Source organism: Myotis lucifugus, unplaced genomic scaffold (genome assembly GCF_000147115.1).
Source record: "Myotis lucifugus unplaced genomic scaffold, Myoluc2.0 scaffold_256, whole genome shotgun sequence".
Taxonomy (NCBI): Eukaryota; Metazoa; Chordata; class Mammalia; order Chiroptera; family Vespertilionidae; genus Myotis; species Myotis lucifugus.
The window spans coordinates 261,718-289,662 of record NW_005871304.1 but is presented as its reverse complement, the minus strand read 5'-3'; the positions used below and the strand labels follow the sequence as shown (position 1 = coordinate 289,662).

The 27,945-nt window shown below is 38.2% G+C and overlaps 2 protein-coding genes across 4 annotated transcripts; one reads left to right on the top strand and one right to left on the bottom strand.

Annotated features, from left to right (window-relative positions):
• Nucleotides 1–4: 4 nt before the first annotated feature.
• RAD9B (RAD9 checkpoint clamp component B) lies at nucleotides 5–18,620 on the bottom strand. The gene is given in 12 exon segments (XM_023762683.1): nucleotides 5–133; nucleotides 1,820–2,024; nucleotides 3,394–3,516; nucleotides 4,506–4,570; nucleotides 4,651–4,671; nucleotides 4,673–4,758; nucleotides 7,169–7,275; nucleotides 11,935–12,034; nucleotides 14,952–15,066; nucleotides 15,278–15,424; nucleotides 16,481–16,551; nucleotides 18,587–18,620. Coding segments are annotated over 12 exon segments (1,203 nt in total).
• Nucleotides 18,621–19,043: 423 nt separating this feature from the next.
• VPS29 (VPS29, retromer complex component) lies at nucleotides 19,044–27,638 on the top strand. 3 transcript variants are annotated; one of them, XM_006099020.3, is made up of 5 exons: nucleotides 19,044–19,187; nucleotides 21,270–21,281; nucleotides 24,097–24,288; nucleotides 26,658–26,893; nucleotides 27,140–27,638. In XM_006099020.3, the coding sequence occupies exons 1-5, from the start codon at nucleotides 19,185–19,187 to the stop codon at nucleotides 27,255–27,257; spliced, it is 561 nt and encodes a 186-aa protein (XP_006099082.1). In that variant the 5' UTR covers nucleotides 19,044–19,184; the 3' UTR covers nucleotides 27,258–27,638. The 3 variants fall into 3 exon arrangements, with proteins under 3 accessions (XP_006099082.1, XP_006099083.1, XP_014320072.1); XM_014464586.2 differs by lacking the exon at nucleotides 19,044–19,187 and adding an exon at nucleotides 19,802–20,296; XM_006099021.3 differs by lacking the exon at nucleotides 21,270–21,281 and having other exon boundaries at nucleotides 19,087–19,187.
• Nucleotides 27,639–27,945: the final 307 nt, after the last annotated feature.

Sequence of the window (27,945 nt, the reverse complement as noted above, 5' to 3'; positions counted from 1 at the left end):
AATGTTAGAATATGTAAAAACTGCCATTATTCATGTCCTCGTCACTGTCACTTGCTGTTGCCAGACTATTGAAAGGGTTGTCGCAGTGTTCTCGCTAGTCAGAAGAAACTGCCCCAAAGAACATGCAAGAAAACTGGAGGGGGGAAAGTAACTGTACTGTTTATTCAAAGTAAAAGTTCTCATTAAGTGCTCCAGGGAATAGCCCCTTTTCAGAAACTTGGCCAATGTGGTCACCCTAACTTTGATGGCGATGGTTCATGAAACACCCAGAACCTTCACAACTGGACCAATGCATTCTCTAAAACAGAATCCTTCCCCCAAAGGCACACAGTTTGGGATCAGTGATCTGCTTCTGACTCCCCTACCTGAGCCATTTAAACTAACACCAGGGTTGTAGGAGACAGAGGACAAAGGCAGATTCTACAGGCAATTCTGCTTGACTCCCATCTTCTCCTTTCTCTCCTCCTGTGACAAAAGTGCACCCCTTTTCCCAGCTAATGCCCATCCTTTCCTCCCTACTGCCTCACAGCCTCCCCTCTACTGGATAGGAATATAAGCATTTTAAAATAATGTCTCTAATCCTTAAAACATATAAAAAGTCCCATCCTGTTCCTCCCTCCCGCCTTACCTCTGCTATAGTTGTCTACACTTGCTGCCTCCATTTTCTTATTCATTTTCTTATTCTCCTATTTAGTCCTACCTGAAAGCTCTTGACATCACCATTTCATAGAAACTCAAATCCTCACATCCTTAAGCCAATGGCCATTTTCAGTCTTCATCCCACTTCCTACTTAGACACTTTCTTCTTGTACCTTCCTCATGCCATACTCTCCTGGTCGCTCTTAGACTTTTCAGCAGCCTTTGCATCAGGGTTTCTCAACCTCAGCACGAGCTTCACCCTGTGCCATTGTTTCCCCCTGGCTGCTACTCTCTAACCACACTGGCCAGCCCTCAGTTCCTTAAAGCCACCATGTTTCCCCCATCACAGGGCTTTGCACACACCACACATCCACCCAATATCCCCCATCCAATTTTACTGTCCTAAAGAGTCTTTTATACAGCTTAAGATAGTGACTTTTAGAAACAATATTTCTCCTCCTAGATTTCTAATTCTAACTAAGAAACTCATATTCCCAAATCAATAATAGCAGCAATAGCAAAACAGGCTTGAATAAAATATTAATGTAAATGTAAAATTGAAACTCATTATTTGAGATACTTCTGTTTCTAATAAATTGTGTTTATCCTCAGTAGATTTCATAAAGTTTAATGTTAGCATTCTGTGAAGCTTATCATCAATCTAGTAAAAGGTTGGTATTTTGATGTTATTAACTGTGACTTTGCTATGAAGGAACTTGTGATGTTTTGGGGATAAAAGTTATATTGTATCACTATGAATAAATGATTTTCCAAACAGATTTGAAAAATGAAATGAGAAGAACATTTATTTAAAAAACAAACTATAGACTAGCGTATTATTTGTATTCAAAGATATGTATGCTATACACGATCATAATTTATTCTTTAAAACAAGTGATCCAAATCCCTACTTGAATATACTATGTTAGAAATTACTCTGGTGAAGGGATTAAGCAAAACAACAACAACCTCATAAAAAAAGAATTGTATTAACGGTCTATAAAATAAATTAGTCTTTTCTCCATCGCAGACTGGTTTCACCTCTCTACTGTCAAAAAGTAAGAAAATTATTTATCTTCAGGATATTGAGGGTGGGCTGGAGCAGGGAGACTGCAAAAGGGTGACAGATGATGAGAATTCTTGACTGAGACATGGTTGTGTCTCAACATTTTTCTTTTACCTTCCTGAGAGATGGAGACTCTGGCTCTTCCTCTGTGTCACTATTCACTCTTTTCATTATAGGACTGCCAGAGTTTTCCAGGGCAGAGATGTTTGAGAGAATCTCATCAGCATAAAGCTTTCTGGGTGCTACTTTTCTTGAGATAGACTCCATGGCCTTGCTATCTTTTTTACCAACCTTTGAATTTGAACATGGCAGATCTGACCTGAGGTATTAATATAAATTAAATGAATAAACTATTTACTTTGAGATAAATATATATATATATTTTTATGCCTTTATAGCCTGGCCAGCATACTATATATATATATGAAAGCCTAAGCGACCATTATGACCAAATGACTGGAATGACTGGTCAACCAGTCGCTATGATGCGCACTTACCACCAGGGGGCAGATGCTCAATGCAGGAGCTACCCCCTGGTGGTCATTGCACTCCCAGAGCCAACCTCCCGCGGCTGGCCAACCTCCCACAGCCCCTCCCTCCAAGTGGCCCCCCCCAATAGGCCCCGATTGTCGGGCCGGCCAGCCAACCTCCTGGGGTCCCTCCCCCCAGCCAGTCCCCCGATAGGCCTTGATCACCAGCCAGGCAGAGGGACCCCACCTGTGCACGAATTCATGCACTGGGCCTCTAGTTTTTATATAACTAATGGAGCAATATGGGATGACAATGATACCACTGGTTTAGAGAATATACTGAAATAATATGGAAGTGTTTTCAAAGTTAAGATTTACATATATGATTATTTAGAAATTCTCTTTACAGATTTGAATTTTTCTTAACCTACTGTGCATGTCCTGAGGTATTAATAATTTGCTATTGTGAAATGGTAACAGGACCAAGTTAAAAAAAGAGTCAAATAAATTACTATATATCTGTACAACGAAATGTATAGTCTTAAAAATCATGTTTCCAAGTCATGATATTGGGCCATGTTCACAATATAATATTTTTGGGGTGAAAAACAGGACACAAAACTACATATGCTATATGATCTCAATCTTGTTTAAAAACACAAGCATATGCAAAATAAGTCTGAAAGGAAATATGGTGAGCCAAATGTTAACAGTGGCTATCTCTAGGTAGTGTAATTGTGGGTGATGGTTGTTTTTTTCTTTGTACTTTCATGTATTTTCCAAATTTCCCATAGTAACTTTATGTTGTTTTTACAGTTGAAGCACCCTCACCAACACTGAAAGAAAGTTATTAAGAGACCAAAGGGGGAAAAAAGGAAAGAAAAACAATGGCTGTCCCTATGAGAAAGAGAGTTTTAGGTAGGAATAGACTTTCCTGTGCACCTTAACACCCTATCACTCCTGAAAAGCAACTATTACAAATGAAAATCAGTTTTGGGTAATAACAAAGATAAATTAGAGAGTCTTGGTAAATTCTGACCAGAAGAGGAAAAGCAAATATCCAGAGCAAGAAGTGAAATTTCTGTTACAGTGAAGTTTTCCTGATTCTGTCAAAATTTCTGATTGAATGTTTTACTCCTCGATTGTTTCCTGAATTATTTCAGAGTAAATGGCAATGGCTTTTTCCCAGCCAATAAAGATGTTAAAACATGACCTTACCTTTTTCGTTTTTGTGACAGACACAATGATTGCGGAGAAGATGCTCTACTTGGCTCATCAGCTAATGTAGCCAAAACAAAGTTAGCTTCCAATAACATATGGTCAATACTTAAAGCCATAGGTCTAAAAAGGCAAAGTCAGAGCAAACATCACAATCATTTTCTGATGGACATTGGGAAAATATGAAAAAATTATATCTAATTCAGGAATAAAAAGAAACAGTAAAAGTAGAAGTCCTTTTAGTGTTCTCACTGATTAACACAGTGCTAAGAGCTGAAATCATCAGATCTAATTTTATAAAACAGCTATCCAAACCCAATCTCATTTGAAAGTTCAGTGCTGGAGTATCATATAAAGTATCATAGTTTCGCCCTAACCAGTTTGGCTGGGTTGATAGAGTGTTGGCCTGCGGACTGAAGGGTCCCAGGTTTGATTCTGGTCAAGGCCATGTACCTTGGTTGCAGGCACATCCCCAGTAGGGGGTGTGCAGGAGGCCGCTGATCGATGTTTCTCTCTCATCCTCAACATAGATGTTTCTAACTCTCTATCCCTCTCCCTTCCTCTCTGTAAAAAATCAATAAAATATATTTAAAAAAAATAAAGTATCATAGTTTCACAGAGATTTAAGCCATGTATTATTTTCTAATTAGGCAATTTATTCCTATCAAATTTTTTTTTTTATTTTATTGATTTTTTACAGAGAGGAAGGGAGAGAGATAGAGAGTTAGAAACATCGATGAGAGAGAAACATCGATCAGCTGCCTCCTGCACATCTCCTATGGGGGATGTGAAATCAATAAAATATATTAAAAAAAAATAAAGTATCATAGTTTCACAGAGATTTAAGCCATGTATTATTTTCTAATTAGGCAATTTATTCCTATCAAATTTATAAATGTTTTCACTCTATTGAAGCATATATCTTTCTCAATCAAGTTACCAATTAAAAAATACTATGTTATGGCATCTTTCAAAATTTAGTTTGATAAGTATTGCTAGCGAGGTTAAGGAATTCCTAAGGTACGAATTAATTTCAAAGTGATTAAAATAGTTTTATTAACATATAACAAAAGAAAAAGAAACAAACTCAGAAAAGTTCCCTAAGGACCTACTTCCCAGGAAAATCAAAATGCATGGTTATAGGAGCATGTGTAGCTTCCGAAAATATCAGCATTCCCTGAAAGAAAAAGAAGAAAAATGAAATATTTCTTAAAAACTATCAGTGAAAATTTTAATTTTGTACGAATTTTTCTTTACCTTCAATTCTTTGCAGCAAAAATGTTATTTCAGTGTCAACTCCAATTTGAAAGAACTCAAACTCATGTGGACCCACAAACATTTCACTGTATACAGAACTGTTCAAATCTGTTCAATATCGTAGGAAAATGAATAAAATTAGTTCTAGAGATATTTGTTAAGTTTGAATATAAAAATATAACCTACGTGGTAAGTTAAACATAGCCATAAATTCCGTGACATTCCTTCATTGAGAGAGGGGTTCTATGTCTACTTCCCCTCTCCTAGAATCTGGGTGGGCGGGCTCTCTGACTACTTTGACCAATAGGACATGATGAAGTGATTTGGTGCTGGTTTCTGGGCCCAGACCTTTAGCAACTAGTAGCCTCCCCATCTATCCTCTATCCACTTCCTCTATCCTGCAACACTTGCTCTTGGAGCTCAGCCACCATGCTGACTTCATGCTTTCATATATGAAGAAGCCACATAAAGTGCAAGGACTCTGGACAACAATCCAGCTGAGTTCCCAGCATCAATTACAAGCCATGTCAATGTCTGTTCAAATCCACTGCCTGTTTTTCACTTGTGTTTTCCACAAAATTAGCTTCAATTAATATCTTTGATATACACTCTCAGAAAGAGAGGAGTGTATATACACAATATGAGATTACTTTTAATAGCTTCAAGGCATTTCATTACTTTCACACAATCCATCTCCTATTAGATCTGAAATATAGAAACAGGTATTAAAAGTGCTCATCTCTGGATAGTGGGATTTCAGGTGACTTTTATATTAGTGCTTTTTAAAAATTATTTTCTTCAATGAACATAAATTATGTAAGTATAAGAACAAAGGATAAATGGTATACATTTTTTTAAAGGGCCAAACAATACCTTACAAATACATTCATCTCAAACAAGAAGGCTCATGTCACTCCAGGGTGCTAGCATAGAGTAAGTTCAATAATAGAATTAAACAATTGGGTCCCTAGTCAAACATAACTAGAACTACTCATTAGAAAGTTGTTCATAAGAGACAGTGTCTCCTGGTTATAAATGGCCATCTTTATTCAGAGATGGCATTATGGAATATAAACCAGACCCCTTCACTAGTCAAGTGTATATTTCCCAGATCATGCACTCCTGAGTGCCAAGAAAGAATGTAGAGGAGATCTGAGAGAAGCAATAATAGCACAAATGAGTTTGTGTCCTGTGCTCAGGTCACCAGGTACCACTAACTAACTATGTGACACCAGCAAGTCACTTAGCTTCTCTGTGCTTCATATTCTTCAGATGGAAAAGAGGGATCATAATAGTACCTACATCACAGAGTTGTTACAAAGATCAAATGAATTCAGAAATGAAAACCATTTAGAACAGAACCTGGCACAAACTAAACACTACAAAAGTCACCTGACACAACTTAATCCCCAGTTCTACTGGTTTTTCACTTTAAAATAATACAGTTCCTCCCTTTGTATTCTTTCTTTACTGCTATCACCAAAAAAAGTATCCAAGGTCAAAGAGTCTCAAACAACTTGTGCCAAAAAGACCCCATAAATTTTCCTGATACCAAAACTCCTGATTTGATAGTGCCTTAGTTTCTCCATTCCATCTAGATAACTCTTGGAAGAGCTGACTTAAGAAGTATTCACATTTTCTGCCCTATACATTTGCTGCCTGGAATATCTTACATTTCTAATTCAAATATACTTTTTCTTATGTAGTCAAAGGTCATCTCAATTGGATTGCTGGCATCTTAATTTTTCTTCATGCTAAACACAAAGTATAATAAAGGATGAGAAAAACTTTAAAATCTTAACTTTAAAATTTTCTCAGTAACCATTCTCCTAATTTTAAAACAACTGGAATTTCAAAGCTAAGCATTTAAATTACTGACTGGGTAAATATCCTGGATCTCTTAAACATTTTATTTTATTTTATTTTATATATATATTTTTTATTTCAGAGAGGAAGGAAGAGGGAGAGAGAGAGAGAAACATCCATGATGAGAGAGAATCATGGGTTGGCTGCCTACTGCAAGTCCCCCACTGGGGATCGAGCCCACAACTCGGGCATGTGCCCTTGACCGGAATCGAACCTGGGACCTTTCAGTTCACAGGCCAACGCTCTATCCACTGAGCCAAACCGGCTAGGGCTCTCTTAAACATTTTTTTTTAATGTATTTTTATTGATTTTTTACAGAGAGGAAGGGAGAGAGATAGAGAGTCAGAAACATCGATGAGAGAGAAACATCGACCAGCTGCCTCCTGCACACCTCCCACTGGGGATGTGCCCGCAACCAAGGTACATGCCCTTGACCGGAATCGAACCTGGGACCTTTCAGTCCGCAGGCCGACGCTCTATCCACTAAGCCAAACCGGTCTTGGCTCTCTTAAACATTTTAATGACCTTCTACATCTTACTGCTTTTTAAACAAAAATAAATATTATGCCACTAATATTTACTGCATGGTTAGTCATCAAGAAAACCAGGAAGTGATATTACATTAAAGCACTATGACAGATATAATCCATACCCATTGATTCCTCAGTAGAACTCTTAATGCAAACTTCCAGTGGAGTAACTGCAAGAGTAACTTCCTCTTGACTTGATGTGAAAAGAACAATTGCCTCAGCAAGCACTCTGGGAAATGTAATAAAAAAATATTACATCCTTTGGAAAGTAAACAAACAGCTTTCTAATGGGATTCAAATCTTTTTTTAAAATATATTTTTATTGATTTCAGAGAGGGAGAGGGAGAGAGAGATAGAAACATCAATGATGAGAGAGAATCATTGATCAGCTGGCTGCCTCCCACATGTCTCCCCTGCCCTAGGGATCGAGCCCACAACCTGGGCATGTGCCCTTGACCGGAATCGAAACTGGGACCCTTCAGTCCGCAGGCCAAAGCTCTATCCACTGAGCCAAACCAGCTAGGGCGGGACTTAAATCTTTAATCTAGAAATAGGTTAGTTGGCCTAGATTTAGAAAAATTTATCCAAAATGTAAATTTTTCTTCCTTCTTTTATATGAGCTGCTATATTTTAGTATATTTTGAAACTGTAACTTAATTTAAAGGCCAAGAGAATAGTAAGATGCATTCTTAGTAAAGCATGTGAAAGCTGTAGGATAAACCAAACACTAGAATAAAATGATTTTAGTTCTTTTTTATGTAACAATTTCTTTAATTGGCCTGGGATCACACTCCTAAGGGAAATAGTAGAAAACGGAGCCATTCTAATACAATTGGGGTAAGTGCTGGAGACCCAGCTGAGAGGTAGATGTTTACAAGCAGCCTGCTGCCTATATTCTCTTTCCCTTTGTTACTTGACCTGATTACTAATTATTACTTTCAAGGTTGTCTTGACACCCCAGTGCTTTTTCATTCTGTGCTCCCTTTTTAAAAACAGATTTATTAAGATATAATTAACCTACTAAACAATTCACAGATTTCAAGTTGTTTGACTTGGATTTCCCCAATGATTAATAATTTTGAGCACCTTTTCAAGTGCTTATTGGCCATTTTATATCGTCTTTGGAGAAATGTCTATTCAAATCCTCCGCCTGTTTTTTAGTTAGGTTATTTGCCTTTTTATTATTGCATTATAACTTCTGAGCTACTTTTGAAATTGAGGTGTTATTTGATAAAAAAACCAAAACAGATTCTTAGAATTTTTGTAATGTTGGTATTAGTGTTTCTTGATGCCAAAATGTGAGGAACGCCTACCAAATTCATCTGGAAACGTTTCCAGTGTTAAGGGGGAAGTTTTGTACAAGATACCAAACAACCTGATATATATATTTAAAAAATGACATGAATGTGCAATTAGGGAAGAAAAATACCAATTGCTAATAAGTATATGAAAAGATACTCCAACTCCCTAGTAATGAAATAAGAACAACAAAGAACTCTAATAATACCATTTTCTACCTATTATGTTGGCAAAAATGTAAAAGATCATTCATATCTTTTACTTGGAAGGATTTTCCTACAGTTTGGTGGGAATGTAAATTGATACAAACTTTCCAGGTAGCAATTTGATAGTATGTATGCACATTTAAAATTTGTAAGCCTTTGAGCCAGAAATTTGATTTCTAGGACTCTATCTGTGTTTGGCAGCCTAGAAGAGGCCCCAATAATCCCACCTCCTCTTTTTCAGGTCTTATATAAATCCCCTCACCTTGAGTGTGGGCTGGACAGCTAAGATTCACTTCTAGCAAAGAGAAATGGCAGAAGTATAAGAGAGCAATTCTGAGATTAGGTTATAAAAAGACCATGGCTTCCATCTTGGGAGACTTCCCCTCCCCCTCTCTGTCTCTGTCTCTCATCACCATGTAGTGAGTACATTCAGGCAGTCTAAGGAGAGGCTTGTCTGGTGAGGAACTGAGGCCTCCCAGCAACCATGTCAGTGAGCTTGGAAGTAACTCCCTCCACAGCCTTCAGATAAGACCACTGTCCTGGCTGATGGCTTAACTTCACCTTGGTGACCTTGAGCCAGATGCACCCAGCTAAGCTACACTTACTAGTACAAAGTAACAAATGTCTGTTTTTTAAGGCTCCAAGATTTGGGGAAATTTGCTCCACAGCAACAGACAACTAACACATTACCCTATGTACTACTAGCAGCATTGTTTGTGATGGCAAAAAGTTGGAAACAACCTTTTTCACCAATACAGCAGTTCCCCCTTATCTGAGGTTTCACTTTTCTGGATTTCAGTTATCTCCAGTCAACTGTGATCTGAAAATATTAAATGGAAAGTTCCAGAAATAATTATAAGTTTTAAATTGCTTGCCATTCTGAGTAGTGTGATGAAATCTCATGCCATCCGGTGCCATCCTGCCCAGGATGTGACTCATCCCTTTGTCCAGTGTCTCCACGTTGTATATGCTACCTACCCGTTAATCACTTAGTAGCTATCACAGTTATCATCAGCTAGCCTGTCCAAGTACTGCAGTGCTTATTTTACTTATTAATATCCCCAAATCGCAAGAGTAGTGATGCTGACAATTCAGATATACCAAAGAGAAGCCAAAAAGTGCTTCCTTTAAGGGGAAAGATGAAAGTTCTCAACTTAATAAGGAAAGAAAAAAAGTCATATGCTGAAGTTGCTAAGATCTATGGTAAGAACAAATCTTATACCTATGAAGTTGTAAAGAAGGAAAAGAAATTCCTGCTAGTCTTGCTGTTGCACCTCGAACTGCAAAAGTTACAGCCACAGTGGGTGTGGTAGTGCTTAGTTAAGATGGAAAAGGCATTGAATTTGTGGGTGGACGACATGGGCAGAAAACATGTTCTGACTGACGACAACATAATGCACCAGAAAGCATTGAGTATATAGGAAGACCTGGAGCAAGTCACCACATTCATATAACATTTATTACAGTATATTGTTATAATTGTTCTATTTTATTAGTTATTGTTAATCTCTTACTGTGACTAATTTATAAGTTAAACTATCATAGGTCTGTATTCATAGGAAAAAAACAATATATATAGGGTTGGGTACTATCTGCAGTTTTAGGAATCAACTGTGGGGAGGGGAGACTATCGTATTGTAGGATAATGGATAAGTAAATTACCAATCAGTCATACAATGAAAAATTATATAGTCATTAAAAATAATAAGATAGATTTAGGTGAACTGACATAGAAACTGAAAAAAACAAGTTGCCAAACAAAAATAATAGTGGGACATTTTCTTTGAAAATACTATGTATAATATATTATAAAAAACTATGTATAATAAAGTATGTGATATAAATTTGAGAGGCAGGAAAAAGAGATCACGATAATTATAGGGAGAATTACAGAGAGATTGGCTATAAATTTAACAAAATAGCTATAAAAAAAAGAGCTAGAATGATATACACCAAATTATTAATAAAGATTATCATTGCCAATGGAATAAAGGGCAGGTAGAGGAGAAAGATTTTCATTTTTTAATCTTTGCAATCTTCTATAAATTTTAGATGTATTTCGAGAACATGTATTTCTTTGGTAATTTAAAAAACAACAGGGATAAAATATATTTTGGCTTACAAAGTAACTAATGTTTAATGTTATGGCTTAACTGAAAAATTGAGTACATTGACTCATTCTCTAGAGGAAAAAAATGGAAATACTTAAGGATAAAATCAGTTCATATAAAAAATGTTGCAATTTCCTTATGCTGTGTGTTTTAAGACTCAGACAGAAGGCACCATGTAAATGCAAAATATTAGAGAATATATTTTTCTCCTGATAACATTTGATGAAGAAAGCTACTGATGGAATATTTTTAGAATTTTCTTGGCCACTAAATTATTATTGCTACCATTAGGCAATTACAGTAATTTTCAACCAGTGTGCCACAAGAATTTTTAAGACATGCCATACATGATTATTTAGTCAGGGGCACTGACCTCTTTTCCCTTAGATTGTCAACTTTTAAAAAATGACAACAGTTCTCTCCCTCCCTCTCTGAAATCAATAAAAATATATTTTTTAAAAATGACAACAGCCTTTGCCGGTTTTGGCTCAGTGGACAGAGCTTCAGCCTGCGGACTGAAGGGTCCTTGGTTTGATTCCGGCAAGGGCACATGCCCGGGGTTGTGGGCTTGATCCCCAGTAGTGTGTGTGCAGGAGGCAGCCGATCAATGATTTTCTCTCATCATTGATGTTTCTATCTCCCTCTCCCTTTCTCTCTGAAATCAATAAAAATGTATCTCAAAAAAAAATGACAACAGCCAACACAACAATAGTTGTCTGGCGTGAATGAGTCAAAATTATACCTTTTTTGTTTGTTTGTTTGTTTGTTTGTCAAATCAGCAAAACATATATATATTTTTAAATATACTTTATTAATTTTTTACAGAGAGGAAGGGAGAGGGAGAGTTAGAAACATCGATGGGAGAGAAACATCGATCAGCTGCCTCCTGCACACCTCCTACTGGGGATGTGCCCGAAACCAAGGTACATGCCCTTGACCAGAATCGAACCTGGGACCCTTCAGTCTGCAGGCCAATGTTCTATCCACTGAGCCAAACCGATCAGGGCAAAACATATATTTTTTGATGTGATTCAAACCAAAAACTAATACTCTAGTAATTAGTTTATGTGTGCTGTGGGATGAAAAAGGTTGAAAATCACTGATACACTATTATCTTTATCAAGATTTCCTCTTGATCCTATATGGTGATTTCTCCAAGTCCAGTGTTAGCTTTAAAACAAAAAAGTGACTTATTTAAAAGCTCTAGGACATTAATTCTTTACTCTGTAACCATACTATTTTCAGAAAAAGAATCAACAGAGAACTCATTACCTTGGCTGAATCACTAGTGTATTACTACACGTATCCTTTTCAAAAATAACTTGCAAAGGCTGACTTTCTTGAAAACATACATTGTGAGTCTTTTTAATACCTTCAAAAGAATAAACAACCTGTTAATTTTAAGTTCAAAATTAAAATATTAAGAAGTTTTAAAGTTTCACAGCCAAATTAAAATAATATAAGTAAAGTTATATTTAATATCTGGCAGGTGCACACAGCATGGAGAACCACTATTCCTTAATGAACGTGTTTATCGCTCCCTAGTGGACACCAGGCAATATGTCAGACCATCTCACCAAGCAGGCAATAGAGTTCCCACATTCTTTTGAAATACAGATAATTTCTTAAATTGTGTGTAAAATAGTGATTGCCCACTACAGCTCAGCTATCTATTATTCAGTATCTGTCATCCAGGCCTGATATTTCTGAATGGGACCTTTGGAATATAAAACTGAACATCTAGCCTGTGGATTCTTTTCCTCTGAGAAAAATGTGTAGCAGTAATGGCTATGGCCCTAGATGCCAGGAAATGAGGTATACATTTTACATACATTACCTCTGATCCACACAATATCCCTATAGGGCAGGTACTTAATCTCAGAAGAGGAAACAATAACTCAGTGAGGCTAAATGACTTTTCAAGGCTATGCTTTTTAAAAATATGTATTTTTAAATTTATTCCAGAGAGGAATGAAGAGGGAGAGAGAGATAGAAATATCAATAATGAGAATCACTGATTGACTGCCTCCTGCACCAGGGATCAAGTCCGCAACCCGGGCATGTGCCCTGACCGGGACTCAAACCATGACCTCCTGGTTCATAGGTCGACACTCAGCCAGGCAAGTCTATATACCTTTTGAGCAAATACTGCAGGTCCTAGAATAATGTTTTTCATTCAAAGTCATTTCATTATAACTTGATGAGATGCCATAGGAACTTAAATCTTGTTTATACCAACGAGCCTATGGTAAAATTGGTTTCAGTTATATGTTCTTTCACCTGCCAAAGACATTAGGTGGAAACTTAACTGTATAGTTAGAATTTGAATCTAAATTGAAATATAGAGCCCATGCAATAAAATCCAGTGGGCTATAACTTTCTACAGCATAATAATGTTGCTGTGTGAATCAAAAGGACTTACTAAAGATAACATTTCTCAATTTATTTTTTTACTTAAGTAATAACAGCAACATTTAATAATTTCATAAATATTTACTGAGTAGTACCTACTAACAAAAAAGATTTGGATCAATGTCTTAAGTACAAGATTTTAAAAAATGTTTTTAATTGATCAATTTTTAAGAGAGAGAGAGAGGAAGAGAGAGAGGGAGAGAGATAGATTTGTTGTTACACTTATTTATGCATTAATTGGTTGATTCTTGTATGTGCCCTGACTAGGGATCGAACCCACAACCTTAGCAAAGATTTTTTAAAGCATACAATTTTACCTACTAACTTCAACTAAGATACCAGCATTCATAATGGATATAATTAGAGCTAACACTTACAAATGTGCCAGGCATTCTTTTTATATTTATTGATTTGAGAGAGAGAGAGAGGGAGTGAGAGGTGGGAAAGGGGAGAGGGAGAGAGAGAGAGAGAGAGAGAGAGGGAGAGAGAGAGAGATTGATTTGTTGTCCCACTTATTTATGTATTCATTGGTTGATTCTTGTATGTGCCCTGACTGGGGATTCAACCCACAACCTTGGCACATCAGTACAACACTCTAACCAACTGAGCTACCTGGCCAGGGCCCAGGCATTCTTTTAAACAGTTTAGAACTATAACTTCCTAGAAAACTCATTGAATCTTCACAAAAACCCTAGGAAGCTGGTACTAACATTATCCCCAATTTATATATTGAGAAACTGAGACACAGGGATGTAAAATAATTTGCCCAAGGTCTCAGCAAGGAAGGGGCAGAGCAGGAGTTTTACCCCAGACCTTATGGCAGTGGTTCTCAACCTTCCTAATGCCGCGACCCTTTAATACAGTTCCTCATGTTGTGGTGACCCCCAATTTCATTGTTACAAATTGAACATAATTAAAGCATAGTGATTACTCACAAAAACAATATATAATTATGTATGTGTTTTCCGATGGTCTTAGGCGACCCCTGCGAAAGGGTTGTTTGACCCCCAAAGGGGTCGTGACCCACAGGTTGAGAACCGCTGCCTTATGGCCTCCAGAGCCCATGCTGTTAATCACCAGGCTATACATACTCAAGCATGTAAAAGTCCTATGAGTACAACATTCGAATATTGACCACACAAAGCCGGCAGGCAAGAAATCTGTTTTATAGGTTGGTGTGGCAGAGAGAATGAGTGAAGGTTTTGCTTCTACTATTGTGGGGCAGGACTTAAATCCAGGCTCTACGACTTACTAGTTCTGTGACCTTGAGCCAGTTACCGTGCTTCTTTCAGCCTAGAGGGAAATATTATTTTGTTTGTTTGTTTGTTAATCCTCACCTGAGGATATTTTTCCATTGATTTTTTTAGGGATAGTGGAAGAGAGAGGGAAAGACAGAGAGAAACACATTGATTGATTGCCTTCTGCACAAGCCCTGACCAGGACTGGGGCTGGGGAGGAGCCTGCAACCAAGGTAAGTACCCTTGACCAGAATCGAACCCCAGGCTCTATCCATTGAGCTAAACCGGCTAAAGCAGGAATTATTCTTTTTTTGTTCTTACCAAGGAACACTGTTACCAAGGCGTTCTTACAGAATATCAAGCAGCCAATTAATTTGAGAACAACCAATTGTTTAAATTAAAAATTGGTTTATGCAGGCAAAGCTTGTGTCACTGACAAGAAATAATACCAATCATCTCACAATACTTCTACAGAGACAAATAAGATAATATTTTTCAAGTACTTCCAACTGCCCTACCATAAAACTACACAAATTCTAAGCAATAATGTAATGGGAACTCTTGACATGCAGTCTGAATATTCTAAAAATAAAAATATTAACAAGAAACATACAATACATTAGTTTTAATAATACCTACCATGTCTGCAGAATAATTGAATGACTACTTTGCACTTATCAGATCTGGTGAATATTTTGCACATCTCTACATTTCTTTCGAGGGAATTCAGACATCTAAAGATGGGCAGAATTGACTGTAATACAAATATATTATGGAACAGCATATACTCAATATGATTGTTTAATTAGTTTAAAAACAAACAAAAGAAGAGTATGCATATTCATAAATTAATAGATTTGTCCTACCTGCCATTTAAACCAAGTATTAAGTACAGAATAGATGTTCTGTCTGATATACCGAATATTTCCACAATATAAGAGACAACCAGGGCCACTTATATTTACCTTAATTCCCAATTTGCAATTTAAATTTGATTTTGTGCCATTATTCATATCTACTGAGGCTGACCATTGATAATGTTGGAAAAACACAGGAGAGAAGAGGACACATCCGTATGCTGAGCGACAAGAATTCACAGACCTTAAAGCAAGCTGGGGAAAAAAAAAAGCTATTAAGGAAAAAAAAATGTTCTTTAAATGATTAATTAAAAAAATTCTATTTTGTTTAGTATAGCAATTAAATGTGTTCAAATAAGGTTAACTGCATTATATGGCTATAAATTGTATTATATGGACTGCATTTATACACTGTATATTAAATTTGCATATGCATACACATATGTATACATATCTATATTGAATATATATAGGTATTAAATCTAAAATTTTGCATGTTGAAATTGTAAAATTACAAATGCCTACAGGGGCCTTAACTTTAATGTGCAAAGTGGCAGAAGGCAATATAAAAGGGAGTGAAAAGAGTTCACAGCAAAATGGCGATCTCTTGCCTTTTCTAAGGGGAGAAACTGTTAGTCTCAGCCAACTATTTCCACTTGGGAATACAGGCCCCAAACTGTCAGATCTTCTTGAGTTTTCAAGAGAAACAGGAAATTCAGATTTTTATGTGGACTCTCCCAATTTTTAACTGTTAAAAATAATTTCAATTTTTAAAAAACACAGTGCAATCCCCATAAAACACTTGTACAAGCCCTATCTAGCCCCTTGACCACCAGTTTGTGACTTTTGATTTAAATTAATTGTGTTTATCTGCATGATTTAAAAATTTTCTATGCTCAAAATCAATGCTTTTCAATGGGTGTGCTGCAAGAATTTTTAAAACATGTAATACATGACTATTCAGGGGCACTGACCTCTTTTTCCTTAGACCGTCAAATTTAAAACAATGATAACAGCCAACACAATAGCCATCCAGTGTGAATGAATCAAAATTATACCTATTTTTTGTTAGATTAGCAAAAAATGTATTTTTTGGTGTGCCAAAAAATTTTAGTAGTTTATGTGTGCCATGAGATGAAAATGGTTGAAAATCGCTGTTCTAAATATATTTAGATATGTACAATAAATATGAACAGTGAAAAGGATAATTACAATTTCTGGATTTCCTAGTTAACATACAATCTGTACTGGAATCTTAAACTTCTTTTGTCTTAATAAATGAATGGTCTATGAGTTAACTTTCTTACTTACACCTTTTTCAGATGGGTCTAGCCACAGCTCGTCACTAATTCTTGATAGAGCTTGGATTGCTTTCCCAAAGACTACAGAGAAAAAGAAAGGTGCTGCTTATATTCTTTCTCTCAAACAAAAACAAATCATAGGTCTACTTCAGCATTCATGGGACTTAAATTCATAAAGAACAGTGTTTATAGACTAATACTACAAATTGCTTTAAGAAATACATTGGGGGAGTGAGAGCAGGGTGGAGAAGGTCAATGTTGGGCGGGGGGAGGGAACCTCTGTAATACTTTCAACAATATTTTTTTTAAAAAGAAACACAGTATAATACTATTGGCAAAATGCCAAGTTAATAGTAAGAGCTCAATAAATTCAAAGAATGAGTATATGAAATAACATGCAACAAAATTCTTCCTTTCTGCATGTTTGCAGTGTTGCATGGAACTACCGTGGCAAGCCAATTTCCTCCCATACTAATGTATTTTAAAACTTGTATCTTCCCCTACCCCACCCTGGGAAAAGTGTAAAAACAAAGAATGGAGAGGATGGTTTGAAGGTTTTTAATAACTTGACTGGAAGCAAAGTCAAAGCAAGTCATGAGATAAAGTAGAGGCTCTCAAGATGCATCTCTGATGTTTGAGGGTTGCATGAAAGATGCCAAATCTTCCCACCAAACATACTTAGATGTCCTTTCAGAAAGAGAGGCTATCCCTAGCCAGTTTGGCTCGGTGGATAGAGCCTCGGCCTACAGACTGAAGGGTCCCAGGTTCGATTCTGATCAAGGACATATGCCTAGGTTGCGGGCTCAATCCCAGTGGGGGGTGTGCAGGAGGCAGCCAATCAATGGTTCTCATCATTGATGTCTCTCTCTCCCTCTTCCTTCTTCTCGGAAATCAATAAAAATATATTTTAAAAAATAGGGCTGAATGAAAACTGGTCTGACCTGGCATGACGCTTGCAATGTCCTCATGAGTTATTAATAAGTAAAAAAATGTGGCAAACAGATATGGAATGAAATGCTGCAAAATAAACATAGATGGCCATATCAATGTATGGAAAAGTACACAAAAGGGAAAACAATTCCAGAACATAAAATTAGATTATAAGGCTTAATCATAAGTATGTGAGCTGGGAGTGTGGACCTCAAACTGAGAAAGATTGGATGACTGGGGGGAAAGATAGATGCATTTGCCCCTTTTTCCCACTTCACATTCACTTTTCCCCCTGGAGCTGCCTAATGCAGACCTTTCATTCAGCCAATGAATATTTATTGAACACCTACAATGTTCCAAGCACAACCCCAGGGCAGTCGGGGTATAGGGATGAACAAGACAAGAATAGTTCCTGCCCTCACAGTGTTTACAGTCCAACATAATTAAACAATCATGTAAATAATTGCTCATTAAGAATTGAGAACTTCCGGTTCCATACTGTTCCACAGAAGTCCTCAACACAGGGAAGCCAGCTGCATTGCAAGATGCCTTTCCATGATCATTTTTCAGGTTACAGTTTGTAGGAAACCATTGCTTTTCCAAATACAGATTTTCTGGAGTAATTTACATGTTTAAAGTACCATCCTATATAATCAAAGGCTAATATGCAAATTGTCCCCTCGGGAGTTCAACGGCTCGCTATGACGTGTGCTGACCACCAGGGGGCGGCCAGGGGGCGGGAGGCCCCATTGGCCCTGATCACAGGCCAGGCCTAGGGACCCTTCTGGGGCATGAATCTCGAGCATCAGGCCTCCAGTTTATAATTGTCCCTGTACATTCCCATTTACTGAGCTCTTTACATGCATTCCTTTCATCGCTACAACAAACATGCTATTTGTCATCTTACTGATGACGAGAAACTGAGCCCTAAGGTGATTCTGTAGCTTATCCCAGGTCATAAATCAAAAAAAATGGTAGGGTTGGGGCTGGGCGGAGGGGGGTAAAGGGGGGGGGGGGAGGAAATGGGAGACATCTGTAGTACTGTCAACAATAAAATAAAAATGAAATTTAAAAAATAAATAAAAATGGTAGGCTAAAATAAAGAACTGGTTTGTTTTTCTCATGTCCAAGCATTATTTTTTATCCTCAACTCTGCCCCACAGTTCATCCCGATTTTGAGGCCCACACTCCCCATCTCTGTCCCGATGGTGCCGCTTCATTTCGTAGACACCTATGAAAATAAATATTAAGCAGAAATCAAAGCACATGGGCCTTCATCTTCCCCTCGGAAACGAACAGGGCCATGGGGGCCGGGGGCTGGTTGTGGCCAGACTTTGTGTCCTCAGCCCTTAGGCATAAAAGCAAAGGGTGAAGAATAAGATGATGGCGGAACGCCCCCGGAACCCTCAGGCTTTCCCTCTTTCTCCGCAGGAAGGGAAAAAAGGCCGCTCCACCTTTGACCTGGCTGCCGCTCATCCCGCACTTCAGCATGGTTGTGCGCCCTAACAAGCTGAGTCGCAAGAGCGCCACCACTCGACGCCCCAGGTTCCCGGATGTTGCCCGCGCCTTCAGAAGCTTCGAGATCTCCTCCCTCCCTTCCACTTCCCCTCCATCCCCGGAAGTAGCTTCGCGTTACGGCGGGAAAGAGCCTAGGCGGGCCACCGTACCGCGGTCTCCTGTGGACCTCTGTTTTCATTGGTTGTGAGCGAAGTGGGCGGGCCTCCGAGGAGTCTGAGGAAGAGGGCGGCGGCGGTTGTGGTGACTGAGCGGAGCCCAGTGACAGGATGGTGAGGATGGCAACTGCGGCGACCGAGGCCTGGCTCTCGGCCGGGGTGCTGCGTCGTAGGAGCGGCTGGGAGTCTCTGGGCGAGGGTCGAGGCGATCCCGGAGGCCTGGGTGGGCGCGGTTCAGGCCGGGCCTGGGAAGGCCCGGGGGGAGGGCCAGGGAGGTAAGGGAGCGGCCACTGCTGGGTGAAGCCGGCTCCGGCCTTGTACCCCCGCCCCAGGGGCCGGAGGACGTCCGAGGGGGAAGGAGGCCCCTCTCATCTGCGAGTCCTGTCGCGAGACCCACACGCCCGAGCGGGGAAAGGCCTTTGGGCCTGTGCTTCGGCCGTTCCCGAGGAAGGGGCACGGTCCCCCTCCGTCTCCAGACGTTCCCGTGTATCTACCCCGCTGGTTGGGGTGTACAAGTTATCCGCCCCCCCGAACCCGACCCCCCCAGTTGGCGAAAGCTGGTTTCTCAGAAGCAAACGGGAAGTAGCGAGCAGAATCCCTTACCCGGCTTGGTTTGCCATGTGGGGAAAGGGGGTGCAAACGATCCCTTTCGCCCTGAAACAGCGTGCAGCTGCCATTGCGCCGTGGTAGCGCGCTCTCAGAGGACTGCAGTTTTGGCTCTTGGAATTGCCGAAACTCCTTGTGTACTTAGGATGCTGCGACCTTTTAGAGTAGGATTCCTTAATGACCTGGGAACTCCTTGACATTTTTTGGAGAATGTGGAGACTCTGTACGTCTTTCTGGGTAAAGGGCCAGTGTTTGGTGCTAAGGGGGTAGTTTGGGGAGCTTTGCTTTAGTCTTTCGTCAGGTCGCCCCAACCTGCCACCAGGCCGGCCCGTCACCCCCTCACCCCGGCAGGTTGCTGCCCCTGAGACCGTCCTGCTGCTGGTGGGGCTCATGGCTGTGATCCGTTTCCTGAGGTGCTCTTGACGCCCTAGAACTGGAACTCCTGGGGCAGAACAGTTTCAGAAGGAGCTCTGATGACCTTGGTGTTGGTGTTGATGAGATTTAACTGTAAAGGAACTTTCCTTTCTGATGGGTATCCATTGCATTTTTAAGGTTTATCACGATTCTGTGGCAAGCATAGCTTTTGAGGTGGCGTATGGACATGACAAAGACTTATGGTATATACTTCCTTATAAATGTGAAAAGCTTTCATCTTACTTTTGATTTTTGCTTCTAAACCAGACTCCAGCTTAGAGCACATTTTACAGTGATTTTGAGACATTGATCCTTGGGAGAAGACGAAATTTCTTTTTTTTTCCCCCCCGGTTTTTCTTTCACTTTATGAAGATGAAATTTCTTGACATGTATCAGTTTTTGTTGAGAGGTTAACATTTTTTTTTTTAGGGTAGTTGCACCAGCGCATCATTTTTCATGTCAAATGGAAAGAACTGGGCGAAATGTAGCATTAGCCCATCTTTTATTTGGTAAAGGGGACTAGAAACATTCAACACGCGGTAGTATCCAAGAGTCCACAGGCAGCAAATTGAGGTGTGGGGAAGGTCCATTTTTATGTGGAGAGGAATGTGTTTGTTTTTATCATCGTTAGTTGGTGACTTCATCACTTGATAATGTATTTGTAGTGCTACATTAGATCAGCTATACAAAATAATGACCCAAACTGCAGCATAATTTTACAACTAGAATTTTAACACAATTAAGATCAATATACTTGAGGAATAATTAGGCCATAAGAATGTAGAAAAGGTTAGCTTTCGTTAAAGCTACAACTGATTAATTTTCCAAATTGTCTTGTAAAATGCTACGTAAACAGGAAATGAAAGGGTATGAGAGTCATGTGGAGAATCAGATTAGGAAAAAAACTGACAAGGCAAAAAATTTTAGAAGTATGTATGCATGCGCGTATGTGTCACGTTTAAAATATAGCAAATGGTTCTTTTGGTATTTTGAGCAAAGCTGATTTTTAACATTTTCTTTCATAACACTCAGAAATCATTAACAATTGTTTGCATATTCATTTGATATGAGTTTTTTTGGGTTTGTTTCTTTTTGTTGCTTTCTTTTAACATTGGTCATGTTTCACCCTTTTTTTTCATTCCCCCTGTCTGCAATCAACTTCTTCATTCCACTAAGGCTGGGCACAGAGTAAGTTTCTTCTCTTAGCTCCTCCTAATAATGGTGGTTGGGTGTCTGATTACTGGGATTTTCACCCTCTTATAGGCTATCAGATAGGAAATAGCCAAATTCCTATGCTTTGATTGGGTTGGTTCTTTATTTGAATTTAACAAGACTGCCATTTCCAGGATCTTTTGCTGTCTTAAAAGACTATAATCTATGTCTAACCTGAACTGTCAAAGTGTGGGATTTGGGCAAGGACATTCCTCAAAGTCTGATATTTGTTATGTGACACTATTTCCCTTATAACTTTGTCACTTGCAGGAAACCAGAGTCCTAGTTAGGACCCTTACTAATTTTAAATAATTTCTGTGTGGTCATTCATACAGTTATAACTTTAGAATGCTGATATCTGGGCACACGGGCATAATCCACAGTACATTATAGAATTTAGGTTATCAGTCATTATAAAGTATCATTTCTTACAAATGTTCTTTTTAGTTCATTCAGATGGAACAACTCATTCACTATTAGTCCCAAACATTTTTTAAAAAATATATGTATATATTTTTAAAATATATATTTTTATTGGTCTCAGAGAGGAAGGGAGAAAGAGAAAGAAATAGTAACATCAGTGATGGGAGGGAATCATTGATTGGCTGTCTCTCGCTCGCCCCCAACTGGGGATCGAGCCCACAACCCGAGCAAGTGCCCTTGACTGGGACTGGAATCAAACCCGGGACCCTTCAGTCACCAGGCCGTTGCTCTATCCGCTGAGCCAAACCAGCTAGGGCAGTCCCAAACATTTTCAACCTGTTACAGACATATACCCTTTTATGAGTTTGAGATTATTCTTTTTTTTTTTTTTAATAAGGATATCTTTACCTTTTTTTCAAATGCCAGCTTCCCACATTAACTATGCACCTCAATACATATCTGAAGGGATCTCCCTCTAAAGATGAAGATTGTTATATCCCTAGGTACTTTTGTATTCATTACCAATGAAGGTCAAAACTTCATGGTGGTTTTAGTTTTACAGATGTTTTACCCATCTGGATTGAAACAATATAAGTCCTTGAGCAAATACCAGCTGAATCTAGTCTTTATAAAGAAACTTATTTAACAACTTCTTTTAAAATGCTCTAATTTGACTGCAGTTACTCTACATCCTGAATAGTTCCTTTCCTTTGTAATCATTTTGATATTTGTTGCAAGATGAATCAAGCTTGTTTTAATAATTTTAATTTTGCACATTTTGTTTTTGATTAATTTCAATTTACAAAGTCAGTGGTGACAAAACTTTTGTTTTATCTTATTTTAGATATTTAATGTTTTCTTTGATAATAAGAAATAGTCATCATACCTTTTTAAAAAGCAGTTAAAGGGCATGTACATTTATGGATGGGACGTCTGTGTCGGAAAACATGTTGTCATAGAAAGAAGGTGCTTATACTAATCAACATGAAATTGTTGTCCTTTGGAGGGAAGATATTTTTAAACTAGAGGCATCGGTGGGGTTCCTGGGCCTGGCCTGTGGGGACTGGGCGGAAACCGGGCGGAAACCGGCTCTCTGACATCCCCCAGGGGTCCCGGATTGTAAGAGGGCGCAGGCCAGGCCAAGGGACCCCACCAGTGCATGATCAGGGCCCGGGGAGGGACCACGAGAGGGTTCCAGGGCATATCAGGTCTGCTTGCCCGGTCCTGATGGGCCGGACCCCAGCAGCAAGCTAACCTACCAGTTGGAGCAGCTGTCTCCTGGTGGTCAGTGCATGTCATAGCGACTGGTTGAATGGTAGAATGAACGTTGGACACTGAGCATATTAGGCCTTTATTATATAGGATAGGATGACCTTTTTAAATATATTCTTCTGTTAAGTGACTTAGTTAAATAATATTTACATGTAAAATCATTAACATATTACAGGATTGAGATGTTTTTATATTAAAGTGTAAATTTTTTTGTTGCAACTCTAAACCACTTCCTACTAAATTCATCACTTATTTAACTGACTTTTTTTAATGCTCTAATGCACATGAAAGATTGTGAAAATGTTATTTTAAGTTTGGAAACTAAACTGAGGACACATAGGCAATTTAATCTAGACAATGAATATATGACAGTGAGGATTTCTAATGAAAGAGAAGATAAAGATTATTATTATCTCTAAGTACTTTTGTATTGAAAAGTACACATTTGTCCTATTGAAACTTTATAAAACATAGGCTGTTTTTATTCCTCTGTAATGTGTAGCTAGTAGTTTTAAGTAGCAAATATTGTAAATTTTGGCTATTATTCCTCCAAATAGTTGTCAGGCTAGTAAACATAAATTATAGAATTAATTTTTTTATCATTACTTTTTTTTTTAATCCTCACCCTGGGATATGTTTGGAGAAAGTAAAGGAGAGAGGGAGGGAAGGAGGGAAAAACCAATGTGAGAGAGAAGCATCCATGTGAGAGAGACATTGATCGGTTGCCTCCAACCTGGGATCAAACTGGCAACCTAGGTATGTGTCCTGACTGGGAATCAAACCTACAACCTTCTGGTGTACTGAATGACACTCCAACTAAATGAGCCACCTGGCCAGGGCTCTATCATTTCATTTTTAACAATTCTCTTTATTAATGTTCCTGGAATCCATGAGATTTTAAGAACAGAGTACATTATCATGTGTGATATGTGTGTTTGTTTAAATGGTTATGATAAGGAAATGTATGAATAACTTCTGCTCCTTTGTGTTCTGGAATCTCTGGTTAGTTTAATTTAAAAGGGGGTTATTGGAAGAGAGTATCTTGTTTTGACATAATGTTTAACATTACACCTTGTCTCACCTTGACACTTTAAAGTTGGTGTTGGTATTAGGAGACCTGCACATCCCACACCGGTGCAACAGTTTGCCAGCTAAGTTCAAAAAGCTGCTAGTACCAGGAAAGATTCAGCACATTCTCTGCACTGGAAACCTTTGCACCAAAGAGAGTTATGACTATCTCAAGACTCTGGCTGGTGACGTTCATATTGTGAGAGGAGACTTCGATGAGGTGATGTATTTCCCTTTCTTTCACAATATTTCCTTTTCTTGATTTTCACGTATAAAGCTTTATCCTTTAGACTAGTTTCTCAACTATTAAGGTCTCTTTCCCCCCCAAATATAAAATTACTACACATACCCCTCCTTCCTGTTGGAAAATCACTGAATTTTAGATTGCTCAATAAACATATTAAGTACTTGTTCTAACTAAATTGATACGGAGTAAAAGTAGTTTTGTCACTATTTTTTGTAGTATTATCATTTAGTTTATAAAGTTTTTGTTATGAACTTCTTACCACCACCATCACCTCTACTACCATGTTCCAAGGACCATATCACTTTCCTATATCCCAACTTCCTCATTTTACCCTTCCTCCCTCCACAGTTTGTTCTCGAGGTAGCAGAGTGATCCTTTTTAAGTAAAGATCACATCACTGATCTGTTGAAGAGCCTACCATGGCTCTCTGTCACCAGGGTTAACTATAAAGTACTGGCAGGAGGAAGTTTTGAGGAGGTCATAGAATTGTTTTATATCTTGATTGTGGTGGTGCTTACATGACTATATGCATTTGTCAAAACACCTTGAATTATATACTAAGAAGGATAATTTTACTGTATGTAAATTATACCTCAGTACACCTGACTATAATAAAGAAAAAAAAGTTAGCAATTCTGGGGTTCCAACTTTGCCCATTAATTAACAATGAGATTTTAGGCACATTACATCCTCTTTCTGGTCTTAGTTTCCTTCTGTGTAAATAGATTGGAATAGATGATTTTTAAAACCCCTGCCAGTCCTAACATAGTATGATTTTAAATTAAAAATCTGAGTCTGAAAATTTTATTTTTTATTTCTGGGAATATAAACTGTTTCATAAATTATTTAACTTTATTGTTGCTTTTTAATGGGGCTCTTTATATCAAACTGAATGACCAGAGTGTTGTTGTTTTTTAGTGGATTTTTAAAAGTTTGGGTAAACTAGAGGTTGCACAGAGGTGAAAGACAGGAATGAGAAGGGAAGAGGCAAACTTCTTGTCAATAATTAGAATATAGGTCTGCTTTGTTAAAAACATTAGTGGTTCTGTTTGTGTTATACTAAAAATAGTTTTAGCCTTAGCCGGTTTGGCTCAGTAGAGCGTTGACCATGGACCAAAGGGTCCCCGGTTTGATTCAGGTCAAGGGCATGTACCTTGGTTGCAGGCTCTTCTCTAGCTCCAGCCCTGGTCAGGGGGCGTGCAGGAGGCAACCAATCGATGTATTTCTCTCACATCGATGTTTCTGTCTTTCCCTTTCTCTTCTACTCTCTCTAAAAGATCAATGGGAAAATAGCCTCGGGTGAGGATTAACAAAAAATAACAGTTTCAGTAGCAAGAATTCAAAATTTTTGCTACAAATTTGCTCAGGTCACAATCCCTGAAGCCATGCTACCAAACCCTGGTAGCTCAACCACTTATTAATGTGTGACTTTGGGCAGGTTATTATTTTTTTTTAAATGTTTTATTGATTTTCTACAGAGAGGAAGGGAGAGGGATAGAGGGTTAGAAACATCAATGAGAGAGAAACATCGATCAGCCGCCTCCTGCACGCCCCCCACTGGGGATGTGCCCGCAAGCAAGGTACATGCCCTTGACCGGAATCGAACCTGGGACCCTTGAGTCCGCAGGCCGACGCTCTATCCACTGAGCCAAACCGGTTCTTGCAGGGCAGGTTATTTTAACCTCTCCATGCCTCCATTTTTTTTCATCCATAAAATGGGGGTCAGAATAGAATCTACCTCTTAGGATTGTTTTTCCTTAAGTATATTTTTATTGATTTCAGAGAGGAAGGGAGGAGGAGAGAGAGATAGCTAGCTTCTTGCATGCCCCACACTGGGGATTTAGCCCTCAACCTGGGCCTATGCCCCCACCAGGAATGGAACCGTGATCTCCTGGTTCATAGGTCGATGCTCAACCACTGAGCCATGACCACCAGGTTTAGGATTGTTTGTAAGCATTAGGTAGGTTGATATTTATAAAGCCCTTAGAATAGTGCCTGTTTCATACTAAGTACTATGTATTTTAAATTATTTTAAGTCATCATCTATATAACCTAAAGCCTGGGGTACAGGCCATATGCCTAGGATTCTTAGGGAGAGGAAACCCAGAAATTTGATGGGATAATCATTTTCTACAGCATGCCCAAAAGAATCTATATTCTATAAAAATAAGCACAAGGTATTGCATGAGAAATTTCAGTTATGTGCATAGTTGCAGCCTTAGAGACTAAGAAGAAATCATATTTAATAAAAGTGTTGGTTGTGGAGCAAAACACCCATATGAGACTGAATATTTAAAAGCAGGTTGTTTTTTAAACATGAGTATGTTTATTTCTTATTTTAGAATCTGAATTATCCAGAACAGAAAGTTGTGACTGTTGGGCAGTTCAAAATTGGTTTGATCCATGGACATCAAGTTATTCCATGGGGAGATATGGCCAGCTTAGCCCTGTTGCAGAGGCAGTTTGATGTGGACATTCTTATCTCAGGACACACACACAAATTTGAAGCATTTGAGCATGAAAATAAATTCTACATTAACCCAGGTTCTGCCACTGGAGCATATAATGCCTTGGAAACGTGAGTAGTATGTAATTTGGGAATTTGGGGTTTTTATAAATTTAATAATTGCATGTGTGACATTTCATAAAAGAGAAATGCAACCATTTAAATATAGCCTTTCTGGCCATCTTCTTTTGGTGATTATTCTTTTTAATATGTAACAACCAGATTTCTCCTTGAATCCAAATTGTCATATTAAATTGAAATTTATAGTGCTGTGGTTTTTTAGTACAAAACACTGACATTGCTTATATCTCCTTCCAGAAACATTATTCCTTCATTTGTGTTGATGGATATCCAGGCTTCTACAGTTGTCACTTATGTGTATCAGCTAATTGGAGATGATGTGAAAGTAGAACGAATCGAATACAAAAAATCATAAAGCCAGGCCTGTCTTGATTTTTTCTGTTGTTGTTGTTTCTTATTAATTCCCCTGTTCAAATCAAGTAATGAAACAATTAAGAGCCACAAAATTGTATCAACTTTTATAATATTTTGCAGTAAAATGTATCGTCTTCTGTTAATACAATGTCTAAGCTTCTTGTAAACTATAAGAATTTATTTAGTTTAAGTATATGATTTCTATGAAAAAATGTCCCCCACACAGTAAATGGTTACATGTTAAGAAAAACTTATCATTGTAAATACCTTCAGAGTTGATATTTAGAACTTTATTATAAAAGTAGTGCATGAGGGAAAAGAATCTGGACTTTCTTGTATACATTTTTCTCTTCTCCAGTAATAAAGTTACCTTTCATTTATACTTTCTTGATAATCTGTTTTAATTTTTAAAAACCATAAAAATGAGAGACCAAATGAAACTGTGGACAAGCATTGAAGTGATGAAATAACTTTAGAACTCTCTCATTTCTTAGAATATTCTGGGTCATAATGTTGGACTCTGATTTCATTTTCTAAATAATATGCCATATGGACATATTAAATCAGGAGAGATCCTTCAAACTGTTGCTTTAAATTGCCCTATTTTTCAAGTTTTAACAAAAAAAATTTTTAACACTAATGTTTAGAAGGGAAGCAACCTAGAATGAATATATAATGTAAAGAATCCT

Excerpts from the sequence above, each read along its gene's own strand:
- VPS29 (XM_006099020.3), top strand. Across the intron at positions 24,289-26,657 it reads TGAGAGGAGACTTCGATGAG|AATCTGAATTATCCAGAACA; the intron begins GTGATGTATTTC and ends TTCTTATTTTAG. Across the intron at positions 26,894-27,139 it reads GCATATAATGCCTTGGAAAC|AAACATTATTCCTTCATTTG; the intron begins GTGAGTAGTATG and ends ATCTCCTTCCAG.